Source organism: Nicotiana tomentosiformis, chromosome 10, assembly GCF_000390325.3.
Source record: "Nicotiana tomentosiformis chromosome 10, ASM39032v3, whole genome shotgun sequence".
Classification (NCBI taxonomy): Eukaryota; Viridiplantae; Streptophyta; class Magnoliopsida; order Solanales; family Solanaceae; genus Nicotiana; species Nicotiana tomentosiformis.
Window position 1 is genome coordinate 74477658 of NC_090821.1, and position 14161 is coordinate 74491818.

General features: G+C 39.1%; 1 protein-coding gene across 1 annotated transcript; it reads left to right on the forward strand.

Annotated features, from left to right (window-relative positions):
- Positions 1–352: 352 nt before the first annotated feature.
- On the forward strand, positions 353–1529 carry LOC138900402 (uncharacterized). The gene is made up of 2 exons (XM_070187142.1): positions 353–850; positions 1344–1529. Exons 1-2 carry the CDS (start codon positions 353–355, stop codon positions 1527–1529), a joined length of 684 nt encoding a protein of 227 aa, XP_070043243.1.
- The last annotated feature ends 12632 nt before the right edge of the window (positions 1530–14161 follow it).

A 14161-nucleotide genomic window follows, 5' to 3' on the forward strand; every position in this document is an offset into this window, starting at 1 on the left:
TAAAATATATCTTTCAAAAACCTATGCCTACGGGTAAGTTAGCAAAATGGCATATATTGCTAAGTGAGTTCGATATCATCTATATGACTCAGAAGGCAATCAAGGGGTAAGCATTGGCTGACCACTTGCCAGAGAATACCGTAGATGGTGAATACGAACCATTAAAGACGCATTTTCCTGACGAGGAGGTGTAGTTTGTAGGTGAAGATATTACCGAAGCATACGACAGTTGGAGGATGTTCTTGACGGAGTGGCAAAATTCAAGGGAGTGGGCATCAGAGTTGTCTTAGTATAAAAAATCGGTCAACATTACCCGGTATCCACAAAACTCAGGTTTTCGTGCACCAAAAATATGGCAGAATATGAGGCCTGCATCCTGGGACTCAGGTTGGTCGTTGACATGAACGTTCAGGAGTTGCTGGTAATCGGAGATTCAGATTTATTAGTACACCAGGTACTAGGAGAATGGGCTACTAAGAACACCAAAATATTACCATACTTGCATTGTGTACAGGAGCCGATCAAGAGGTTCACAAAAATAGAATTCAAACATGTGCCAAGGATTCAGAATGAGTTCGCAAATGCGTTAGCTACCTTGTCTTCCATGATACAACACCTAGACAAGAATTTTATTGATCCTATACCAATAGGAATTCATAAGCAACCAACTTATTGTGCTCATGTTGAAGAGGCATTTGACGGAAATCCATGGTTCCACGACATCAAGGAATATTTGGGAAAGGGAGAATATCCAGAGAATGCTACACACACTCAGAAGCGCACGCTTCGAAGATTGGCTAACCGTTTCTTTCAAAGCAGAGGAATTCTGTATAGAAGGACTCATGATTTGGTGTGTCGATGCCAAGGAAGCGTCTAGATTTCTTGAAGAAATACACGCCAGAACTTGCGGACCTCACATGAACGGTTTCGTTCTCCCCAAGAAAATATTAAGAGCAGGGTATTTCTGGATGACCATGGAAATGGACTATATCAAATATATTCAAAAGTGTCACCAATGCCAGATACATGCTGATATGATATGAGTACCGCCCAGTGAACTCAATGCAACAAATTCACCCTGGCCTTTCTCTGCTTGGGGCATGGATGTCATCGGACCAATTGAGCCCGCTGCTTCAAACGGACACAGGTTCATTTTAGTGGCTATATATTACTTTACAAAATGGGTTGAAGTCGTGCCCTATAAGGCGGTAACCAAGAAAGTCGTAGCGGATTTTGTTCGAGACCGCATTGTTTGTCGATTTGGAGTACCTGAGTCAATCATTACTGATAATGGTGCCAATCTCAATAGTGATCTAATGAAATTCATGTGTGAAACATTCAAGATCAAGCATCGGAATTCCACGGCATACAGGTTGCAAATGAATGGAGCCGTAGAAGCCACCAACAAGAACATCAAGAAGATATTGAGGGAAATGGTGGACAACTACAAGCAATGGCACGAAAAGCTACCATTTGCTTTGCTCGGATACTGCACCACAGTTCGTACATCAACCGAGGAACCTCACTAGCTACTGGTCTATGGTACCAGAGCCATTATCCCTGCCAAAGTAGAGATTCCTTCCTTGAGAATCATACAAGAGGCCGAGCTCAGCGACGCGGAATGGGTACATAACCGGTATGAACAACTAGCTCTCATTGATGGTAAAATAATAAACGCAGTGTGTCACGGGAAACTCTACCAAAACAGAATGGTAAGAGCTTTTAATAAGAAGGTTAGATCAAGGCAATTCACACCAGGGCAAATGATGTTGAAACGAATTTTCCCACATCAGGATGAAGCAAAGGGGAAATTCTCACCCAACTGGCAAGGCCCTTACATGGTTCACCGAGTACTAACAGGAGGGGTACTTATACTTGCAGATATGGATGGAGAGATTTGGCCAAAACCTATCAATTCGGATGCATTCAAGAGCTATTATGTTTAAGACTATGCTTGCACTTTCTATTTGATGAAACCTGAACTACGCTTGACCTGATTCCCGTTTAAGAGGGGATACGTAGGTAGCCATGTGGGTTTGGTTACATCATAATAAATCTTCATTTCTACTATGGTCAGAATTTGGGGCAAGATCCTGAGTTTGCCCGATCTCATCGTATTCGGAATCGCCAAGGAATGTATCGCTAGAAGTATGCATTTAAACTGGGGCAGAAGCTTGAGGAGGGTCCTCAAAATTCCAAGTTAAGGGGGTTGCAATGTCTCAAAAGCATGTCACAGTCACCAGTTCGACAAAATTATTTTCTCTCATACATTACCACATATTTCGAACTACATTTTTATATAAACGATTTATCAAAGGCACGTTTTTCAAAAAAATTATTCTTTTATAGTAGCCATACGTTACCTGGGGTGACCCAAACTGGACCTCAAGATAGGAACAAAACCAAAGCAAGGAATCGAGAACACGAACCAACCTTTCCCCCCTCCAAACTCACAATTTTTCTTTGGATACAGGCACCATGGATATAACAGAAACGTCAGCAAATATATACACGCAACAAGATCACTGTCTTCACACCGACAAAAGTTTCCAAATGCAAACACATCAACCTAAGAAATAATTTTTCCTCTCGCATTTAATAATTGCTCTTCTTGCATAGGGCTAAGCACTGCCCTCATCATGGCATAAGGCTAAGCATTGACTTTCCTTGCATGAGACTAGACACTGTCTTCATTCTTTTCATGAGACTAAGCACTGTCTCCATTATTGTATAAGGCTAAGAATTGCCTTCCCTTGCGTGAGACTAAGCACTGTCTCTATTCCTTGCATGAGACTAAGCATTGTCTCCATTATTACATAAGGCTAAGCATTGCCTTTTTTTTTGCATGAGACTAAGCACTGCCTCCATTATTGCATAAGGCTAAGCATTGCCTTTCCTTGCATGAGACTAAACATTGTCTCTATTCCTTTCATGAGGCTAAGCACTGCCTCCATTATTGCATAAGGCTAAGAATTGCCTTTCATTGCATGAGGCTAAGCATTGCCTCCATACTGCATAAGGATAAGCATTGCATCACCATTGCATAAGGCTAAGCATTGCCTTTCCTTACATAAGACTAAGTACTGTCTCCCTTCTTCGCATCGGGCTAAGCATTTCCCTCATCTCATACAAGACTAAGCCTTGTCTTGTCTCGTTCTCGCATGTGACAAAGCATCACCTATTTCCTCTATCAAACAATCGATATTACCAATACTTGCATTTCATGGGCTGAAACATTACCACATTATCCGAAGGCATCATCCTCATAGCCTGAAGACACCATGACATGGCTTGAGGATCTCTCAAAATTGTATATCATTATTCAAAGGCGTCATAGTCTGGAGGCACCATCCTCATGGCCCGAGGACACCATTTCATGGCCTGCGAATCCCTTATCATACGCTTCATGGACCTAGACGTCATGGTCTAAGGACATCATCCTCATCGTCTGAAGACAACTCTCATGGTCCAAATGGAATTTGCATCATGTATAAATTTTTCGCAATAACCCATATATATTCGCATGCATCATGTTTTAAGTTTTGTAGGTAACTCAGAAGGTAACCGTTCTACAAACAAGAGCAACTCTAGCTCCGATTTCTGTTCACAACGTTCACATCCTTCAAGCACTTCAAACGTAACCTATGATCCACAATTGATTATCCTCTATTCTATAACCATTCAAATATTTGCCTTATACATCCATAACGATCAAATTCGCGTTCATAGATCCACCTAAAATCATCCGTTACTCACGACATTATCATATTCAAAAAATCCTTTTCAAAACACACACCAACTCTTATAACAACTCCGTCAGCTTCGTTCGTCGTTGGATCTAGAACTACACACGTCCTGATTCCCGTAACACCAAGGATATGTAGGCAACTCAGGAACCAAGGCTCGACCTCCATTTTTTCAAAAAACACATCATTTCCCACTCACTTCGGACAAAATTGGTCATAATTTTCTTTACCCGACAACTCTTTCATCATTCCCGGGTAAAGAAGGGCAGTTGTTGATATCCAATTATGTCCTCATATTTTATAAAGTATTCCATATACTTTTTCATTATTACCCAATTTATAGGGGTAAAATAAGTATTTTCTATAATTTTCCATAAATGTTTTAAGCTTTAAAATTGATTTTATTGTATTTAAATTTTTTAAATATGTATTAATTACCCCTTTAAATTATTTTGTGAGGACTAATCATCAAAATTTATTATTTTCATCCACATATATATTTCATAATATTTTACTTTATTTTAAATAATTATATTTGTACTTTTAAGCTATTTTACATAATTTTGCAGTAATAACCTATATGATGTGCATAATTATATTTTATTACATTATTTATGCCCAAATAGCATTTTCATATTTTTATAATGTTAAACTATTATTTTAAAGCATCTTACTACATAAATAATATTTTTACTATTTGTTAAATACTTCTATAAATTTTCTTTTATAATTTTTTGTGTATTTAATTTGTAGCCCAATTTGGAGCCAATTCCGGACCTATTTAATGGCCCAACCGCCCAAAATATTTAGCCCAAACCAAACAAACTCTTTAATTAACCTGGTCGGTACCCGTTTTAAACGACCCGCCCCGCTCTTTCTTTCTATCTCAGCCGTTTATCTTAGAGATCAATAGCAACCAGGCCATCACCCATCTTTAAAATACCCAACCCCAACACCCATTTCCCTGAGACCGCCACCCTAAAATCCTCTCGTCCTCTCTTCTTTAAAAGAAACCCTAGCCTCCCCCACTCAAAACCCAGTCCCAATCTGATATCACATGGAAATATTCCATGATTCCTTTTCTTTTATTACACACACGGAGATTCTCACCATCTCCTAAACATTACAAGTATTTGGTACTTGATTATTTATGGAAGCTGAGTCATTGGTGTTCGTTCAACTCCGATTCTGTACTATCTTCATATTTCTGATCTGATACACTCACTACCAGGCCATATGGATCCGATTCAGTGAGATCTTTTAATGGTTTTGTTCTCCATTTTGAACTAGGGTTTGCCTGATTCCTCCTAAATTGATTTTGAATCGATTTTGCATGCTATTCTTTCCTTTTTATGTTTAAATGACTATTTTTCCTTATTTGTGTGTTTAATTTTACCATTATATAAACCCCTCCCCTAGTTCCCCGAAGGAGACCTTAAGGACTGAAAACATTACTATTACTCTCTTATTCTTATTCTTATTCATATTATACTACTCTGAGGCTCTATTGCTTGGCCGGCTGAAAGCCAAGGCCACCGGAATTCGATTATCGAACATTTCTCAATGTGAGCACTACCCGGGGTTTATTCGAAACCCTTGGGAACTCTGATGCACCGAGATTCCTGGGTTCTACTATTTCATTTTGCTATTGACACTAGAGTATTGCTGAAATTATTCCTTGTGTTTACTTGTTCATTAATCTGTAACTGGTTAGTGCCTATGACCTTTGCAATCCTATTCTCTTTCGTTTGAGTTCTTGTTCTGCATATCTATGTCTCTGAGATTTTTATGAATCAACTTGCTATTGTATATTCTGAAGCTCTTCTTGAGGCTCTATAACTTCTAGTAATCGAATTCGCCTATTTGTTGCCTTGATTGTGTTTTCTTAAGCATGTTTGCTCTAGTGTGTGTGTTCGACTGCTTATTACTGTTGCTTGTTCTAAGTTTAGCTTCTTGCCTTGTTATGTACTCTTGTGAAGAGTCGATTCATGCCCAAAACTTGTTCTAATTCTTGTTGAATCATTCATATATAACTTAATACTTTTCTAGAGTTAACTCCTGAACATGTTATTAGCCTAAACATGCTTTCCCTACTACTTGTAAACTAATGTGTGTTCCCTGCCTTGTCCTGTATCTTTACGATAAATCAATGCATGTGCTTCAGACCTTGTTGAGTCATTCCTGTTCAACCGGCTATGTTCATGAGATTGCATTAATTAGTTAAGGCATGTTTCCATACCATTTAAGTTCTAATGCATGTTTTGACTAATGCAATCATGTGCTCTTCAGTACTATTTGAGACCTTAGTGTAAACCTCATGCTTGGCCTTTCTCCTATGTGTGGTCAACAAGTACAAAGTTTGATGCTTGCATGTCCTGTTAATCTGAAGAGCAATCCTTCGTGACTCTGTTCGTGACTCTGTTCTGCTATGCTACTCTTAATAGGCTCACATATTAGACATTCTATTGTATCCCACTTGTTCTTGTCTATGAATCTGTCATGTTCTCATATTAAGTTTGGTAGCTAAGGTCTCCTTAACTAGTTTTAGATCATGCTTTAAACTTGGTTTCTGAAACTTGGCATTGTATGTGTTCACCCTAAGTAAATATGCATATGAAGTTTTCTAGTGTTTGACTGGTTGCCACATGTTACCCATACTCTTTTGTTGAATAGTGGCTCATGCATGAACTTATGTTGTCTTATGTGTAAAACACCCTTGTTGAAGATTAAGCCCTATTGATTCTCCTAGTTCTCATGTTCATTGCCTAATCAATCATGTCACTTGCTTTCTGAAATGCATATGTGTTTAGGTGAATCTTGCTAAATGTCATATAATCTTGTCTCTATGAGGCATTGCTTCAGTGGTTTTTAATTTCTTCTTATGTGTGGTTCATTAATTGGTTTAAGTGGTCAATCCTTATTTGTTGGGCTTGGCATTAGTTCATGTATGGCCCCGGGCTGTGCAAAATGGGCATACTATCCTGTTTGAGATGCGTTTGGATCTGTGACTACTATTCGTGTGAGAGAAAGCTTGTTGAAGACCCAGTCAATGTTGGGTTACTTTGTTTGGGCCTGTTCCCAGGCGTGCAGTTGATCCTTTATGTAATTGTACTCATTATTTGGGCCTGTAATAATTTCTAATAACGAATAATGGGGAGATTAATAAAAATGGGGGGGGCATTCTAATATCTGCGTGAAAGGGTAGAAAACATGCATATAGGGTTTGTGTGTTATATTTGCTATTTCAGCATGCCTTATTTATTATTTTGTTCGGTATGTTGCACACTAGTAGAAATCATGCCTATAGGAATCATGCACACCTCACTTGCATACTGTTCAAACACATTAGTCTAAGTATCTACCATACTCATTTTCTATGTTGCTACTGTACATTTAGATAGCACGCTTATAAGATGTATAACATATGCTTTGTTAACCTAGATACCATGCCTATAGGACTTCAAATAATCAGTTAGTCAATTGCTTCTATTACTTTTAGTGTACTACCCATCTAGATATCATGACTATAGGATTCTAATCTTTTAATAGACTACTTTCGTTGCTTTCATTACACCGCCCCGCCTAAATGACATGTCTATAGGAATAACGTGTCATAAAATCAATTCAAATTGTCAATTGTTAGAAATCCTACCTATACGATGCTGTCACTCGCGCAAGAACCGTTTATGAGATCAACGTTGTTAATACTAGACTTTCAAAGCTGCTTCACTACTTAATCATGCAACTATTAGAAATCATGCTCATAGGACAATGTCACCTGCCTAAGACGCATATTTATAAAATCAACGCTAATAATTCTGAGTTTGCAAACAGTTTATTGCCTCCTCACCTAAGCTGATATAATTCAGAATCAATTAGAAGCCATGCCTATTGGACTTTAAGTCTTAATTCTGAAATCATCTACTGCTTATTCTGCCGTGTGAATTTGTTGTCTATGTGTGGAGGCTATCTTGGGCCTTTAATTGTCTTTATGTGAAGCCCTATCTATTTTGAATGTAGTCTAACTTTCTCATTTTTGAGCAACTTAAGTTGAGTCTAGAACCACCTCATAGTAGGCCCAAAGCCTCCTGAGCCATAGGTATGGGACGGGTAGTGCACGCATAGGATACAATTTAGAATTGTATTAGAGCTCCTTTAAGTAACAACTTCAACATAGTAATTGGGTAGCAGGAGATGATAGTTTGTGCCCGCTGAATAATATGGGCAACCCTTACCTTAAGGGAGTTGCAAAGTATTATTTATGTTGCACGGGGTGATCCTTTAGGCTAAAAAACTTAGGACCCCCCCTTTCTATATATGCTTGTTATTTACACTTAGTCATTTAATATAGACCAATGCAGTTGTACACTTGTAATTTTTAAGATTTGTACCGTCAATGTACTCTTTTGTGTTATAATAAAAGTCATAAATATTTTACATGTTTCTTTGCTTATTTGATCACCTAACTTAATTACATAATCCACATAGTTTAAAATTTGGCGGGGGCCCACGGTTGTGGACCTCGAAGAGTACCTAACACCTTCTTTTTGAGGTAATTTGAGCCCTTACCCGATCTTTGGTGGCGTTGACTAGCTAAAGAGAATTATTTGCAAAATAAGTGCCCTAACGCACCTTAAAAGTGTTAGGTGGAGACTCTTATCTTTTAATACCTCCTTTAAAAGAGTTGTCACATGTTGAAACCCGTTTTTGCGAGAAAACGGGGCGCGATAATACCAGATTGATTTGATATGTTTCGGCACGGGATTTGGAAGTTAAAAATTTAGTTTATTAAGTTTGAATTGCGGTATGATTCATCGTTTCGATGTTATTATGTGTGATTTGAGACCTCGAGTATGTTATGGGAATCGTTGGTATATTCGGACTGGGTCCCGAGTGGCTCGGATGAGTTTCAGACGAGATTTGGATCATTTCGTCGCATGTTGCAATTGGCTAAGGCTACTGGTTCTGGTGTGGTCGCACCTGCGGACCACTGGTCGCAGGTGTGAGGAATGATGCACAAAAGCGAAACTGGAGGCTACCACTAGGGTCGCAAACGCAAGAAAAATGGCGCACCTACGTCATCGCAGGTGCGATGAAATGGAGCGCAGGCGCGGAGAGCTTCGCAGAAGCGAACCTTGGTCTCGCACTTGCGATTGCGCAAAAGCGGAAATTCTTTCGCATGTGCGAGGGGTACTGGACCAGCTGTTTCCACATAAGCGGGCATCACGTCGCAGAAGTGACACAACAGAAGCGGCTCAGTTATTTGCAGAGGCGAAGAGACCTGGGCAGAAGATAAAAATGTGGGTCCTGAGGTTTTTCCTTATTTTTTGATTTTGGAGCTCGATTAGGGCGACCTTGGAAAGGAAATTTTTCACATGATTTGGGATAAGTATTCTTGACTCACTTGTGATTATAATTCCTGAATTAATCTTCGTTTTCGGCGTTGGATTATTGATTTTCAAAGAGAAATCGGAGGAATTTTCTATAATTCCATAAAATGAATTTTTGAGTTTTGAACATCAATCCGGAGTCGGATTTGAGTGAACTTAGTATGGTTGGACTTGAAATTAAATGGGTTGTCGATTTTTGTGAGTTTCGTCGGGTTCTGAGTAGTGGGCCCCACTATTGACTTTGGGTTGACTTTTCGAGCAAAGTTGGACATTTTTATACATTGTTAAATTGTAAGCATTGGAGTATTTTTTGATTAATTTGCATGTTGTTTGACTAGTTTCTGATCGTTGGCTTTGAATTGAGGAGATAGGAAGGCGTTCGGAGGTTGATACGCGCAGAGTGAAATTTCTGGAGCATTATTTAGCTTGCTCGGTATTGAATTTGACTTTTTCGATGTGAGTAACACTTCTAAACTTGGAGCTGAGGGTATGAACCATGATTATACATGTTATTTGATTTGTTTGAAGGTGACGTACATGCTAGGTGACAGTCGTGTGGGCGTGCACCGTAGAAATTGTGACGTAATTGATTCCGTGAAATTGTGTAGTCAAATAACCTTGGCATTATCCATGTACTTTCATGTGTTAAAGAAATTGAGCTGAGAATCATGTTAAAACTCATGTTGAGGCTATATGCCGGTATTATTGAGACCCACAAAGGTCGTATTGTTGTTGAATTATTTGTTTAAATTGTAATTTCATACACAGTCATGTTCATTCATTCCATATCATATCTCAGTCTCTGTTGCTATTTATTGATACATCACATCATCATTTTTGGGCTGATTTTCATGACATTTTTTAGCCACAAAAACTAGAGAGATTGATGACCCAGTGAGGCCGAGGACCTGATTGTGAGGATATTTATGGGATAAGGTTGCACGCCGCAATATGCCATATTGGCTTTATATATATTATTATTATTATATGGATCGGGATGCACGCCGCAATAGGCCTTATAGGCTTTATTATTATTATGGGATCGAACTGCACGCCGCAACATACCAGATTGGCTTATTATAGCGCTTGGGCTGAAGGAGCCCCCCCGTAGTCCGCATACCCCCAGTGAGCGCAGGTACCTACTGAGTGTCGAGCGCGAGTGCCGAGTGATTTGGGAGGATTTAGTGACTGGGGCATGAGTGACTGTGAGGATTGAGTGACTGGGAGGATTGAGTGAATTGATACTCTGGGAGTATGCATATAGTTTTATCAATGTGTTGTATTGCATTTGACATGCACACTTAACATACATGCATCGAGATGTACCTGCGATCTTGTCACAACTGCCTCTTGTTCTTGGTAGCTTTAGAATCATTAATCTGTTCATATATATATATATATATTTCAAATAAATGATGTATTTTATTTCACACCAGCTTTGTAAATTCTGAATCTTAGAAGCTCATAATTTGTACTACTAGTCCTTGGGTAGTGTATAAAGGTTTAGTTATTTTATTATTTATTTGTCACATTCAATTGGATTGTTCTTAATTGACTTACCTAACGGGTTGTGTTAGGTGCCATCACAACTAGTTGGATTTTGGGTCGTGAAAATTTCCTTATAGATTGCAAGATATAAGCCTCCAAAGTCAGCCCTGTGCAACAAAAATTTCTTCTTCGCGGACGTGAATTTGTCTCCTTGAACGCGATTCACAAGACCTTTTTCCCATTTTGCTCTTCGCGAACGCGGCCCAATATCCGCGGTCACGGCCCAATGTCTGCGGTCGTGATACACACTGCTGTAGCCAAAATCCATCAATTAAAAATGGCCTAGAAATGGCCCGAAACCACCCCGAAACTCACCCGAGCCACTCGGGACCCCTTCCTAATATACCAACAAGTCCCATAACATAATACGGACTTACTCGAAGCCTCAAATCACACATGACAACAGCGAAATGACTAATCGCACCACAATTCAAACTTAGCAAATTTTCAATCTTTCGATTTCCAAAACTCGTGCCGAACCATATCAATTCAACTCAGAATGAACTCAAATTTTGCGTATAAGTCCCAAATGACATAACAAATCTACTGAAATTTTCGAAGCCACAATCCGAACTCGATATCATTAAAGTCAATCTCAGTCAAACTTATGAACATTCCAAACCTTCAAATTTCCAAATGCAAATCCGGGCATACGCTAGAGTCCAAAATCACCATCCGAACCTAATAGAATCATTAAAGCTCCAATCCGAGGTTGAATACTAAAAAGTCAAACTCGGTTAACTCTTCCAACTTAAAGCTTAAATCATAAAATTCATTCTTTCAAACAAATTCAGAAACATCTGAAATAATACATCATATGAAGCTACTCAAAACTTCAAATAGCTTAACGGAATGCAAATGTTCAAAAAGACCGGTCGGATTGTTACATTCTCCCCGACTTAAACATGTGTTCGTCCTCGAACGTGCCATGAGTTATTCTTAAGCCTTCAAATCACTGTGCCACTTTACCACGTACATACCCGGGGGTGATCCTACAATTACCCTATTCCATATAGGCCTAACAACACAATATAATTGAAGATCATTACTTTAACCTTAGTTCGTAAAACATAGAACCCAATTTCGAACATCCAGAATTCCTTACAATACCCGAATCTCGTATCTATACACTGTATAAGTCTGAATAAGCTATATTAAGCCTTATCCATAATCCAAGATATAATCCCATAACATACCACACAACTCGCACACTCATAGTGATAATTTCCATCCACAATAACCGATCAAAACAAACCCAATACTAGTAATAAACCTTACATCAAATAAAACCTAGTTCCAAACCTTCCCACACTGCCGATGATGAAAGAAACATACAGAAACTCATAAGCACTCACCAGATCCACAAGTCAGGGAGCTTTCCCTCGTTCGACAAGGACCCTAGCCACTTATCTAAGCCAGCTTCTAAAATTATTCTTCCAAACACGCCGTAAACAACCTAACAGTACCCATTTTAGGTCCAATGACATTATATCATCAAACACAACTATTCTACAGACATGCTACACCAATACAACTCAAGCCACAAAATCGTGCAATACGTGCACCAATAGGCAACAATTCAAATGTACTTAATCATGGAAAATAACTTATACGAGAGAACCGTTCCGCAAGTTCAACAATTACCACCACAACCGCAGTGTTATAAGGTCATCATACATAGTGGACCCAAGACACACGAATCTAACACGGGGATAATATCCCAACACAACTCCACTACAATGCATGACCCATCCCAACATCGATCAAGTAACGGTAACCAGCTCTCCTAGAGCTCACATAAACATCGACCGCACGGACAACTCACGTGCTATACGGACAACTCACGTGATACACGGACAACTCACGTTCTACAGTATCAATACCTGAATCCGCACGAATAACTCACGTGTTGCACGGACAACTTACGTGCCAATAGTATTATCTTCCCGTTATAGTCCCAGGCCTCCAGTCCAACACATATCGTACAAGAGCAGTTAAACAAGTATACAAAGTGCATGACCATAACCACAGGGAAGAAAATAACACAATATACCACGGCTCAGTAAGAGCATAACTAAGGCACAATCAATCATTCAACATCCCAAGATCCTTCTCGCTCGAATTTTACTGCAAGGCCCAAACAGAACCAAATCATTTGTGCATATAACCGATAAATCACAACCCTCCATAGCATAACAGAGTAACACATTGAACATATTATATACGAATAACGTCAATTCGAACCGAATGACACACCTTTCGGGAATAACTGTGCTGAGTCAACAAATCTAACCCGGTGTAGAATACATGTCCTCATTAGGCCAACCAATGGGCTACCAAATTAACTCCGATTATCTACAAATGGATAAATAGACCCCCAAAAGTCCATAGTGAGCTAACCATATCACGTACCACCATCTAGCTAACTTTGGCCACATCTTCATAGTTCACAACCCCGAAATAATCTACTTTTGAGAACTCTCAGCCTCCAAATTCATAGAACACATGAATCACCGTAACTGATCCCAACTCCAGCACACGAATGACTAACACATCTTTCATGCATGATCATTCCACAAGGGATACTTCCATAATTCTTTCGTGCCACATAGCAAAATTTTGAATATCAATAGTCTATCAAATAGGCGAGTACCACAATACCAACGAGACATTCGTAAGTCAAAACATAGTGCACTTTCTAAAATGTGCACCCTTCTAAGATAATACCAAGTAGTAATAGTATTCATCTAGTCATATGGAACTGCCCATGTTGTCTATGAATTCATGACCATCTCTTCAAAATTGAACCGCCACTTTATACATGCAAATCTCAATCCCACAGGGCACACCGCCTCTATTAAACCATCATACGAAAAGTACGAGAATATCATAATAACTCTAAGTCACCAGCATAATACATATCCGGTTAGTTAGAAACCTTCCATTTGATCTCATGCAGGAGAGAATCACAATACGCAACATGCTCCTCACGCCGATAGGTAATATCTATCTCAAACTGTGGTAGAAATCATCGAGAACTCTTCGAAACCTATTTGCACATAACCAAGCTATTAAAGCCGAATCTCCCTAAATCTACCAAGCCACACAGGTTGCCAAATCGAAGGGTATTGCCACAAAACACCCGTAAAGCCTCACTTTATCATAAAAACCAAAAGAACCGAGCATATCATTACCATACTGATCCAGCATACTATCTAGTTGTACTATTTTCTCCGAGTTTCTTCTGAATTACCCTCAAGTTGACACTTCTCCTTGTCAGAACACCACGATATTTACCCAAAGCTCACTACAAGACATCCTAACATAAAATCACACTTCCCTAAGGCCCATAAGACAATGTATTCTTCTTAGGCACCCTCATAAGTACCACAACCGAGACACCTACTCTGAAAATACTTTATGTGAATTTAAAAATTATTCTTTTTACCTTTCTTATACTGAAATGTAGAATCCATA